The 12418-nt window shown below is 40.3% G+C and overlaps 1 protein-coding gene across 7 annotated transcripts in view; it reads right to left on the minus strand.

The window, feature by feature from the left end:
* Nucleotides 1-396: 396 nt before the first annotated feature.
* LOC135101445 (insulin-like growth factor 1 receptor) overlaps nucleotides 397-12418 on the minus strand; it is a 31775-nt gene continuing 19753 nt past the window's right edge. For 6 of the 7 annotated variants that reach the window (XM_064005406.1, XM_064005404.1, XM_064005405.1 and 3 more), the window contains 16 exons: nucleotides 12128-12322; nucleotides 11666-11834; nucleotides 11288-11518; nucleotides 11014-11126; nucleotides 10827-10909; nucleotides 10584-10662; nucleotides 10125-10342; nucleotides 9613-9756; nucleotides 9232-9376; nucleotides 8698-8929; nucleotides 8431-8572; nucleotides 8015-8195; nucleotides 7732-7868; nucleotides 7462-7644; nucleotides 3175-3417; nucleotides 397-2739 (listed from right to left, as the gene is read on the minus strand). In XM_064005406.1, coding sequence (XP_063861476.1) covers nucleotides 2593-2739; nucleotides 3175-3417; nucleotides 7462-7644; nucleotides 7732-7868; nucleotides 8015-8195; nucleotides 8431-8572; nucleotides 8698-8929; nucleotides 9232-9376; nucleotides 9613-9756; nucleotides 10125-10342; nucleotides 10584-10662; nucleotides 10827-10909; nucleotides 11014-11126; nucleotides 11288-11518; nucleotides 11666-11834; nucleotides 12128-12322 — 2642 coding nt within the window. In that variant the 3' untranslated portion in view covers nucleotides 397-2592. The remainder of the gene's footprint in view (nucleotides 2740-3174; nucleotides 3418-7461; nucleotides 7645-7731; nucleotides 7869-8014; nucleotides 8196-8430; nucleotides 8573-8697; nucleotides 8930-9231; nucleotides 9377-9612; nucleotides 9757-10124; nucleotides 10343-10583; nucleotides 10663-10826; nucleotides 10910-11013; nucleotides 11127-11287; nucleotides 11519-11665; nucleotides 11835-12127; nucleotides 12323-12418) is intronic. The other variant, XM_064005408.1, reaches the window with a different exon arrangement.

Raw genomic sequence — 12418 nt, forward strand, 5'->3', positions numbered from 1 at the left:
CCAGAATGACAGGTACAGCTGCGGCCTGTTCGCACTGGCCTTTGCCTTCAGCATAGCAGTGGGACAGGACCCGTGCACCGTGCGCTACGAAGGGGTTAGTATGGCACCGCACCTGGTGAGGTGCCTGGAGCGCGGCGTGGTGCAGTCGTTCCCTTCTGTGCCTTTGGGAAGAGGCCGCTGAGGAGATGCGTGTTACATTACACAGTATTCTCAGGAGTGATTTCAAGAAGATTCATTCTAACACATCGATCAAGACTGACGCGCTTCGTCGCTATTCAGTAGATATTCTTGAAACTGAAGAAAGGTAAAGTTGACTGAAAATCGTCATATTGACATACGTAAAATCTTCAACAAGGTCTTTTATGATATTGTGGGATAATGTGAAATTTGCGTTGATTGCTTTTGTCTTATCTTGTATTTTTTTTCCAAAACGTGTAGTAAATATACAACCACTATTTTCTTGGTGTTACCCAGTGTTGCCTTACAGGTGTTCCTTATAAAGAGAAAATAAGGGAAGATGCAAGAAGCCGTCAGGTCAACGCATGGCAGTCTCTGCATGAAACATATGCATGAAACCTATTTCCATATATCATATTTCCATATATCATATTTCCATATATCATCTTCATCAATAAATAGTATATTGAACTTTTAAGACTATATCTCAGTGTGCCTTTGTGACTCGTTTTCTGCGATGCGTTGTGAGAAAACGCAGGATTTATATTAGTAACTTTAAAAATTGGAGAAGCTTGAAAATATTTGTACCTCATATTTCAATTTTCAGTTGCACTGAGTTTCAATGAAGACTAAGCAGATTAAAATCTATAATGAGGGTAGGAGAAGAGTCACTTTGGACATTTTTGTTCACTTTACAGAAAAGAAGGTTGGTATGTCCTTTTTTCACATTTTCAGAAAATACTTGACTTATTGTAGACAGTGTTTTGAAAGGATGATGTGATATCTAACAACGAAAATGTTATGAGAGAGAGAGAGAGAGAGAGAGAGAGAGAGAGAGAGAGAGAGAGAGAGAGAGACCGTGTGTGTGTGTGTGTGTGTGTGTGTGTGTGTGTGTGTGTGTGCGCGCGCGCGCGCGCGGGCACACTTAAGCTTAACTGCATTGTTGGTATTGTTGACATTAATGGTCGCGTATGGAATGGCTCTAAACTGATTCATCCGTCATAAGGTTGGCATACGTATGTGTGTAATGCGTCCAGAACGGGCGAGGTGATTACTGAGCTGTGAGGCGCAACCAGATTATACATTTTGCGATGAAATTTAAAATAGTCTTCCTTTATCAGAGAGAGAGAGAGAGAGAGAGAGAGAGAGAGAGAGAGAGAGAACACACACACACACACACACACACACACACACATTGTGGGGGGGGATAATCAAGGCTACTGATTATCACCTTCACTTTTAGTACCTCGATGCCACTCCTGCTGTCATTGATACCGAAGAAAGAAAGAAAACTTCACCTGTGGAGGTAAATGATTTAATGATCAAAAAATACTGCTTGGTAGAGTCACATAGTGCTAAGCACATCACCAGTCATGAGATGCCGTTCAGTGTCGCCTGTTAAAGCGACGAATGGCTGCAAACCTTCGAGTGTACTCGGAAGCCGAATTATCACAACATTGCGAAGTAACAAGGAAAAAGCTTAGGAAGACCCAGCAGTTACATGCATCAGTAAGCTTCGTTGCACGAATGATAAGTAGTGCTCCAGAGTTCAGCAGCATACATCTGGTGCCAGCCATGAACAATGAACACGTATTTCTGTCTGAACTAAAGTATAACTGCATATCAGAAATGGTTGTACGATTAAGTCCATAATGCTGTGTCCACATATGAATGTATTGTAGATATGAGGGAAATTATTCATTATTACAAGAACATTCATAAGTACATTTCTCGCAAGGCAGTAAACCTTCGGACATACACAGCCACCCGTCAGCTGTGTGATCCGGGAGTCTGTGCCTGTCTCCTCTGTTCATCCAAACTTTAAAGACTTACACACACACACACACACACACACACACACACACACACACACACACACACACACACACACACACACACACACACACACACACACACACACACTCTCTCTCTCTCTCTCTCTCTCTCTCTCTCTCTCTCTCTCTCTCTCTCTCTCTCTCTCTCTCTCTCTCTCTCTCTCTCTCTCTCAGAATTCTACAGTTCATCGTGAGATGCCTTGTCATTCTGCATTGACACTGAAATATTGTATAGTGTACTTGACGTTACTTTTCATATTAGATTTATGTTCCATATTAAAAACAGAGCAACTCGCTCCCCCTGTCTTAAGAACATGAAAGGCGTGACTCGATGCCTGGTAGTAAAGAGGACACATTGTGATGATCATGTTTGAAATCACATCGGTCTATCAGTTCAGGTACATGTATATCAGAAGTGAAGCACAACACATAATTCACACCAGTTACCAATGTACTACTTGATGTTTGTCATGGAAAGCTTTATGACTGGACAACGCTGTTGCCAGTTCCAATCAAGGCTAGCTGTGTCCTGTAGAGGTGAAGAGTGGAAGCCGCCGCCAAGAGGCTGTGAGGGAGAAGGCTATGTCTCGGCGAAACAAGAAGTGCGGAAGAGAAGCTTCTTGTGTGGAGCATCACCGCTTGGTGGAAATCGCCCCACGTGACTCGTGATGCAAGGCAGCTGGCCAGAACACAGCCTCTCGTATGGCTCCTCAGGCGTCATGCAGACCTGTGGGCATTGTGTCGTCTTGAACATATCGTTCTTTTAACCAACATACACTAGACTAGTTACGAATTTTATGTGATTCTGTGATAATTGCTACGCATTGTGTTCACGTCAAATATGAGGCAACATATACTTCGCTAAAGAGAAAACTTTTATATTAGTTATTTTATTAGATATTTCTCATTTTTCATTAACGTTTTCCTTAATAACAAAGGCAGCTCATTCACTTCACCACAGCCAGCAGTATAAAGCATACACCAAAATAATCACTAGAGTAGTTTCAAGTATTTGTCAGCCGTCTGAGTTGTATGATTCAATGAGGAAAGATAACATGACTCAAATGTATGCTTTGTATCGGCATGGCACACGAAGCCATGGCTGTCACGTCTGTAGCTCGTCAATGTCTCACAACGCTGCAAGAAAACGAAATCACCTTACCAGATCGTCCTCGACTGCAGTATCGTCTTCGCTGCTTTGATTCTCAAGTTGCTCATTTTCAACCTGGCTGTCTTGGTCAAGGTGGTGGAAAGGCGGCAAAGAAGATGAGTATGAGCCCGAGTGCCCAGCCTCAGTTTCCTCTTGACTTGAGCTGCTGGCATTGAACCCTTCGTCAATGTCATCCGGGCCCTCATGCTCAGAGGAGCCGGGGTTGTGGAAGAAGGACACCCTCTGGAAATACTCCTGAAAAGCGACTCTTTGTTAGCTCTCTCTCTCTCTCTCTCTCTCTCTCTCTCTCTCTCTCTCTCTCTCTCTCTCTCTCTCTCTCTCTCTCTCTCTCTCTCTCTCTCTCTCTCTCTCTCTCAATAAGATGTTCATGACAATGATCACTTTGATAAATGGGCGACGTACTATACGTAGCAGAGAAATTAGGAAAGTGACAAATGTTCGAAACTTGTACATGGAGTCTTGTGATTGGCATATATATATATATATATATATATATATATATATATATATATATATATATATATATATATATATATATATATATATATATATATATATATATATATATATATATATATATATATACACACACTTGAAAAATTAGTGAAGACAAAGGTAGAAAACGAGCTTGCTAATATAACCAGCAGCATTGATGGAAGGGAGAGCAGAAGTGTAAGACGATTAAGGATGCAGCTGTTGTTATGCTGCCCAGCCTGGCCAGAATAATTTCGGTCGCTGTATCTACGGCTGTATCTACTGCTTTCAAGGAATTTAGTGATAAATTAGAAAACAAGATCGCAGTAATGTAGAGGAATTGCCTCCTGCTCAAGTATGAAAACGACAAGATGGAGCAGTACTCCTGAAGGGAGAACTTAAGTATTTCTGGACTAGAGGAAGAAGAGGACGAAAGTGAGGAGGTGCTGGAAGCTAAAGTTATAGAACTTGCTGACACTATTGGAGTGAAAATTGAGCAGGATGACATTTCTGTTGTTCACCGTTTGGGGAAGCCCAGGGGAGGAGGTAGGCCAGTGATTGTGAAGTTTTGCCACCGAAAGAAAAAAAAATTAAATTATGCAAAATAAGAAAAAACTCAAAGATAGGCAAAGAAAATTATATATAAATGATGACATGACCTCCTTAAGGGCTAAAATGTTGAATATGGTTAAGGAGCAAAAAAAAACGATGAAAAATGTGTCCACAAGGGAGGGGAGCATTCTTGCATGGTTGCACAGTGGGGATAGACCTGTTGTTATAAACTGTCCTGATGACTTAGAAAAGGTTGATATTTCTGCGCCTGATTGGTAAAAGTTAAATCTAGATCATTTAACAAGGGCCTAGGATGGCGCTGGGGCACAGCACATACTTGGGCATGATAATGGTGTTAGTGTAAATAATATTAACTCTGTTCAGTTTGTTCCTCCCTTGGATTATATTAATATTAATATGTTGTCTCTTAATGTCTGTGGTATCAAATTAAAGTTTTTATGTATGGATTTTGTTAACTTTATTAAAGATTATGATGTGATTTGTTTATGTGAAACTAAGTGTGATGATACTGATAAGATTAATGTAAAAAATAATATGGAAAATATTGGCTTTGACATTGTCTTTAAGAATAGAAGCAAATTAAGCAGGTTTAAATCTGGGGATTTATTCATGGCCATCAAGAAAAATGTTAGTTTTAAGTGGAGGCATATTAGTAACACTTATGATTCTTTACTTTCAGTTAAAGTTGATAGAAGTAGTGTAAATTTTGGTAGGGAACTGGTAATAAGCTGTATTTACATTCCCCCCTCATACTCTAGATATGGTAATGAAGAGCACTTTGATGAGATGACGATTATGTGCATGTTCTTTGTGGCGATTTTAATGCTCACACTCTCACTATGTCTGATGTTCCTTCTGATACTGCTGAGGACTCTTTGTCTGTAAGTTTAACTGATTTTGGAATAACTGAGACTAGAGCAAACCAAGACTTAACCCTCAGATAGGAATTCATATGGGAAAAAGTTGTTGGATTTTTGTAAGAATCACCAAGTTTACATATTTAATGGAAGGTTAGGGGAGGACTGCAGCATTGGCAAACCTACTACCACACACAATACAACTATTGACTATTTTTTAGGATCACCAGTGATTATGAAGTATGTTGTAATTTTTAAAGTATTAGATTATGAACCTTTGTGGTCTGATGTACACTGTGGACTACATGCAAGAATTAAATGTAAGATACAAAGTACGGTGCCTGTTGTAATGAATGGACACCTTTGCAATGTAGGGGTAAGACAGGGGGGAAATTTATCACTGTTGCTTTTTGCTTTTTGTGTGAATGATATTGAAAGTAAATTAATTGAATATAATTGCAGTTATGTAAATTTTGGTGATGATTTCTTAAACATGTATCTTAAACTATTTGTTATTATGTATGCAGATGATGCAGTTATTTTGTGTGACAGTGAGATGGAATGAAGCAGGCACTGGTTGCTCTGAATTTATATTGTAATGAATGGAAATTGAAGCAAAATTGTAACAAAACAAAAGTAGTAGTGTTTAGTAGGGGAAGACAAAATTTATCTAACTATGAATTTGAATTTGGTGGTGAAAACATTGAAGTAGTGACAGAGTATAAGTATCTTGGAGTATTATTAAATTATAATGGGAGGTTTCGCAAAGGTGAGCTGGAGCTAAAAGAGACAGCCACAAAAGCAATGTACTCATTAATAAGTAAGTGTAGGAAGTTTGACAACTCGAATTATTTACCGCCACGGTGTTACCTATATTGACTTATGCATCTGAAATTTGGGGTTACCATATTGCTAGGAAGTTAGAGTATATGTACATGAAATTTTTAAAACAGGTTTTGGGTGTTCATAAGAATACTTGTAATGATATGGTGTATGGTGAACTGGGTGTATTTCCACTTGATATTTATATAAAGAAAAAAATGATAGGTTATTGGTCTAGGCTAATTTCAGGTAAAATACTAAATTGTGTTATGTAATGTACCAATGTCTGTTACAGCTGGATAGATTAGGGCTTTATACTTCTCCATGGTTAGCTTGTATAAAGAATATTTGTAATGACTGTGGAATGTCTGGTATGTGGTTGTTGCAAGATGTTCCTAATTCAAGATGGGTGAAGAAAGCTGTGGAACAGAGATTGAAAGATCAGTGGCTTGTAACTTAGCATCATAATTCAGAAACAAAATCATTAAGTAGCAATTATAGGGTGTTTAGAGAACAGTATTTAGAAAAAGTTAACAAAGGGTGACAGATTATTAGTGACTAAATTTAGAACTTGTAATAATAGACTTCCTGTAAATGTTGGTAGGTATGAAGGTGTCAGTAGAGAAGATAGGATATGTAACGTGTGTAATGTTGAGGTAGTAGATGAATTTCATGTTCTTTTTTTAATGTATGGATGTGGAAGTTGTTAGATTACGTAATATGTATATACCAAATTATTACATAAATAGGCCAACACAATTCAAATATGTTTTGTTCATGCAAAGTTCAAGTTTAAGTGTGATGAAGAAATTATCTTTGTTTTTGAGGGTGGTGCTATGCATGTTTAGATAAATAGTGTGCAAAACAGGTCAATAGTTTTTTTTCTAATTTCTTAATTAGTAATAGTATGTATCATTATATGTATACACATTTTTTTTATTCATTTTTTCCATTGCTTACAGTGTATTTCATTTGTATATATTTTTTCTTATGTAATATTATGCAAATTCTGTATATAATTTATAGTGTTTGTATTCTTTTGCTGGAGAGCTGTGCTCCATACTTTTATATAAAGTCTGAGCTTACTCAATAAATTCAAATTCACACACACACACACACACACACACACACACACACAATTGGATCGCAATTTCACTAAAGCGAAATTATATTGTCACAAAAACTGAAATTGCGATTATGCGCAAATCTTCAGAGTAACCACAACAGACATGATCCAGAAGTGATTAGCTAACAAACACTAAATGTGGGAGTTCATGGAACATTTAATGAAAAGCTTAACACATCTCTCAAGTAAAGCTGCAAAAAGAATCTTCGGTCTTCCTGTTTCCCTTATTTTTCCTCTTCTGCCAGATCAGCCAGGTTTTATATAACAGCTTCGCTCTAATTATTTCATTATCAAGTATTCTTCACGCCAGATAAACTTATTACATGGCACATCACCGAAAATTTTACTACATTTCTATAATATATTGAATTCACATAGTAGTTTCTTCTAGATTAAAGTTATGTGGCATCATCAGGAACATCTCACCAAATACTTTTTGGAGGTCATTGGAAGAAGACGTTGCACTATTCGCTTGAAGGTTGGTCGCTGCTCGGGTACTGCGTTCCAGCACTTCAGCATGAGCGGGTAAAAGAAATCTGGACCTCTGTCGGGAGGTCCCAGCCGCTTACCAGAGAGAATGAAGTCCCCCACCTCCTCCTCCTGTTTGCCCTGACGAATAAACAAAACAGTTTACAGTGTGTTTTGTGATAATGCGTCCCATTCTTGAGATAACATTTTACGCAGAAAAGACCGTACCTCATAAGGCTGGCGGCCACCGGTGGCAAGTTCCCAAAGCAACACCCCGTAACTCCACACATCAGACCTGGCAGAATAGCGGTAGTACTCCAGTGACTCAGGGGCCATCCAGCGGACTGGCAGCATACCACATGTCTCTGAGGGACCACCACGGGGATGAGTCAGCATTCCCACATGCAGAGAGAGAGAGAGAGAGAGAGAGAGAGAGAGAGAGGTCATCAGGATGGCAGACAGATATAAAAACATGCTATTTATTTGACGCAATATTATTAGCAACACTAACTCTTCTTGTAGTAGTCAGTGGTAACGTATCTGGTGAGGCCGAAGTCTCCGATCTTGAGTATGATTCTGTCTTCCACCACCCCCAGCATACAATTGCGCGCCGCCAGATCTCGGTGCACCCAATTATTGGCCTTCAAGTAAGCCATCCCGTCTGCTGCCTCCACCGCCATTTCCACCATTTTCTGCCAAAACATAAATTGTTTCTTACACTGAAGATCTGCGGTGACATGACATGTATGTTTATCAGTGTCTGTGATGCCCACCACCTGGTGCCTCCCAGATCTCCAGCCTCCTCCAGATCAGAATGTTTGTTTCAGAAATAGTAGGAATTACTTTACACAATATTATTCACACTTAATTAAGTATTCTTTGTCAAACTTTAATGCCTATAATGTAGTGTGACGAAATAAGACTTACTTCATTTGTAAGCGTCGCCCCTTCCTCTCTTAAGAGGAAGGACTTGAGGTCACCACGCTCCATAAACTCCATGACGACATATATTGGCGGGTAACTGTTAGCCACGCCAACCAGACGTACCACAAAGTTCGATCTAATATGCCTGTTGTTAAAAGACGCAAAATCTTTAATCAATCAGATGAAAATGCACAGATATCCAGTATCACCATGTAACACTGATGACATCAATACACGTGATTGTAACAAATTGTGACTGTGTCCACTCACTGCATGACGGAGGCCTCCTCCAAGAAGTGTTTCATGTCCTGGTACGTGGCTTTCTCGTTGAGAGTCTTCACTGCCACCTGTCGTTCTTCCCCTGCAGGAAGCTTCAGCACTCCGAGGTAGACTTTCCCAAAGAACCCCTGACCGAGTTTGTGGTCCAGCTTTACTTGTAGGGCGTCGCCGTGAATGACGAAACCCTCCTCAAGACGCTTTAGTCCTGCCTTCAGTACGAGCTCTGATAAAGGTGAAAAGAAAAAAAGTGAAAGGTTCACTCAAACGTTACAGTCTCACCAAAATCGTTACATGACTAAAGTGCTGACAAGAAGAGCTTGTTTCATAGATACCTACAAACAACACATTGAGTAAATATGTATACACGACAGTGTCGTCACTTGCCACCATCTGACTATAATTATTATAGAATAACTGGATCTGGAGTTGTTTCCCTGTAGAACAGTACAATACTAAAAATATGGCTGACGTGTGTGCATGTATCTGTGTGTCTTTAGTCAAGAATCGCTCTATTTTTTATGGTACCTCCGTAAGTCTGGCTATGGCTGGGGGACTGTGGAGCTTCGCTTCTTCTCCGCCACCTCATCCATAAGGCCACCTCCATAATGCAGATACCTAACAAACCGCCACACAAGAAGGCAACAGGGACAGCCCAATAAATATCGGGTTTCTGTTGGAAAGAATGCTTCTAATTTATAAAGCTTATAAATTCATATGTATATATATATATATATATATATATATATATATATATATATATATATATATATATATATATATATATATATATATATATATATATATATATATATTTTTTTTTTTTTTTTTTTTTTTTTTTTTTTTTTTTTTTTTTTTTTACATCCCCAAAACGAACTTTTTTGTTAGGAGACATGGAAAATGACTGGCCTTGACCCTAACGGTGAGGCTGGTAGGGGGTCCATCGCCGCTGGGAGAACGAAGTCTGATCTGCAAAGTGTAGGTGCCAAACTTCTGCAGCGGAAATCTGTACTCGGCGTGACGCACCTTCTGCTCTGGGACGCATATTTTTTTCTGCCGATCAACAAAGCACATGTTAAAAAGATTGCTAATGTTCTTGTAAGTGATTATGCTTCCTCACTCGGTTTTTCCACCTTAATATAATCCTGCAGAAGTGTTTTCATGAAATTAGCTATGAAAGAATTCCTTTACTCATTTGTTGATGATAAAACGTAAAACTTTACTCACAGCTAACTTTCAGTCAGCACATCACACCTCACACTGTCATGAAAGACAACATGTGTGGGAGACCAACCTTTCTCACAACTGTAGAAATGCACCTATTCAACGGATTCTGTACCAGTTCTCTACAAAAAGAGGGAAAACGCCATAACATTATACGGGATACATAAATACACCAGGAAATGATAGGCAGCACCAACCTTAGATGTCTGTTCCAACTGATATTCGATGATATAGGCCAGGATGTGTTCCATCGGGACCATCGGGGGATCCCAACTGAGGAGGAGCGTGGTGCCTGTTTGTGGCGCTGCTCTGGGCGTGGAGTTACTGGAGATGGCATCTGATTTTGTGGCCGACCATTTCGTCTCGTTTATTTTCCTTTGTTTCACCTTGAAGTTTTTTATCTTATATATGGACACTGAAACAATGGGATACAGTAGTGACAAACTTCGGCTTTCTCGCCACCACTCTGAATAACATGTTGCTTGAAACATTTTCAAATAGCAAAAACAAATACCATATACTAGTATACAGTATACATATACAGTGTATACTATACACTATACTAGTGTATAGTATACTAGTGTGTGTACACACACACACACACACACACACAAGAAAAAAAAAAAACACACACACACACACACACACACACTTACTGTCCGCAGGAGTTGTCACATCCAGAACAGACCAGTCACTGCAGTCGCTGCCCTCGCTGTGACATGCCCTCACCCACACCTGCCGGACACACACAAAGGAGGAGAAATCAAGGTTTTGAGTGACCATTAGGGAGAAAGAGGAAGGAGGGAGAACCAAACACACACACACACACACACACACACACACACACACACACACACACACGGTCAGATTTGCTCAGTGTGTACAAAACAGATACTTGCCCTGTACTGTGTGAAATACGACAGACCCATCAGGGTCACGCGGGTATTGTTGGTCGTTATCTTCTTCACGTCACACACCGCCGCTGCAGAGATAGTTTGGGTGAAGGCATCAACACTCGTATGCTGTCCATATAGTGTAACCTTTCTCCCTTTCACTAAATAAGCATTGTATCATAAGGCGCCTCACCTGTGTCGCCGTTTGTGTCAGCGCTTATTTCACACTCCTCATGCTCCACCTTCTTGTATTTATTTTTTTTCTCCTCTTCCTTTCGTTGTTTGTCGCTCATGTGTTTGTCTGTCCTGCAACGATGATCTTATTCGTTTTATTTGCCTCCAAAACGTAAACATTACTAGGAATGCTCCGTAATTGTTTGGTGATTACGCATACCTGTCATCAGTTTTATAACTTAATGATTGTAATACCAACGCAATATGACCACTTCACATCGTGGTTAGCTCACCTGACTTGTGTTTCTGCTGACTGATGGACAGTGCTTCTTCGTTTCCGCTGCCTGGGGATGTTCTGCTCCTTGGCGGCTGTGGAAGCTGTCCCTGCGCTGGCAACCATGGGGGTGATGTCGCTCACATTCCTCAAGGCCTCGCCTGCAGTGGAGTAGTTGAGGCGCTGGGCGGGAGGCTTGCTTAGGCTGACGGAGGCGGGCATTGATTTATTTTCATTGTCGTCACTATCCCTTTTTGTGAAAAGAGAAAGCATTTATGTGTAAAGGTTTTGAGGAAGCAACACTTGAAAATGCAGAAGAGAAAGTGTAGTGTATAGATATCAACAGTTCTACAAATATTATGGAAGATTGATTCGCATAAGAGAATAGTCTACCAGCCTTTTGCAGAGCAGGCTTTGCCACATAAAGGTTTCGAAGTGGACGTCAAACTGGTGATCAAAGCGTCGATCCTCCTTTGAGAGGCTGGCAGCGGAGCCTGGACACGCACAGCAGCGGGTCACCTTGTTTTCCTCTCCCCCTTCATGCACGCTGGGCCTCGTCTTGTTCTCTGTTAACACCCTCCTCACTCTTCATATTCACCTTCAACTAAGTTGTTCTGTTTCTGAATGTACAAGTTACCTTTCATATTGCTAGTATGAAATACGAATATGTGACAGACTTGGCTGACATCTGAATTATAATGTCAAATCATAATTTGAATAAGCACATGTTCATAAAGTGAACAAAGCTCTACTACCATTGCTATTTTCTAATGTTATTTTTATGAGGAGTGACGGATAAAAACTGTATTCCTGACCAAATGCAACCTTACAATCAAGCGCCGCCCCGAGCGACACTCACGCGGCTCATCTTTGCTGTCCACACACACGTCGCGACCCTCGGGTTGCAGGTGTGGACGAGAAAGCTTCAGCCTCCCGTACTTCACCTCGTACACCTTCAGGGGTCCATTGGGCACAGCAGGTTCACGCCAGGACAAGAACTGAGCCGAGGTGCCTTTCTGAGACGTGGCTTTCAGCTCACGCACTGGAGACGGCTCTGCAAGACATGACCGCATCAAGGTTACATATTTACATAAAATATACTTTTGTTTCGTGCGTAACAAATGGCTCCCACCTGCACTGCCTTCTTAAC

This window comes from Scylla paramamosain, chromosome 6 (assembly GCF_035594125.1).
Source record: "Scylla paramamosain isolate STU-SP2022 chromosome 6, ASM3559412v1, whole genome shotgun sequence".
In the NCBI taxonomy this organism is placed as follows: Eukaryota; Metazoa; Arthropoda; class Malacostraca; order Decapoda; family Portunidae; genus Scylla; species Scylla paramamosain.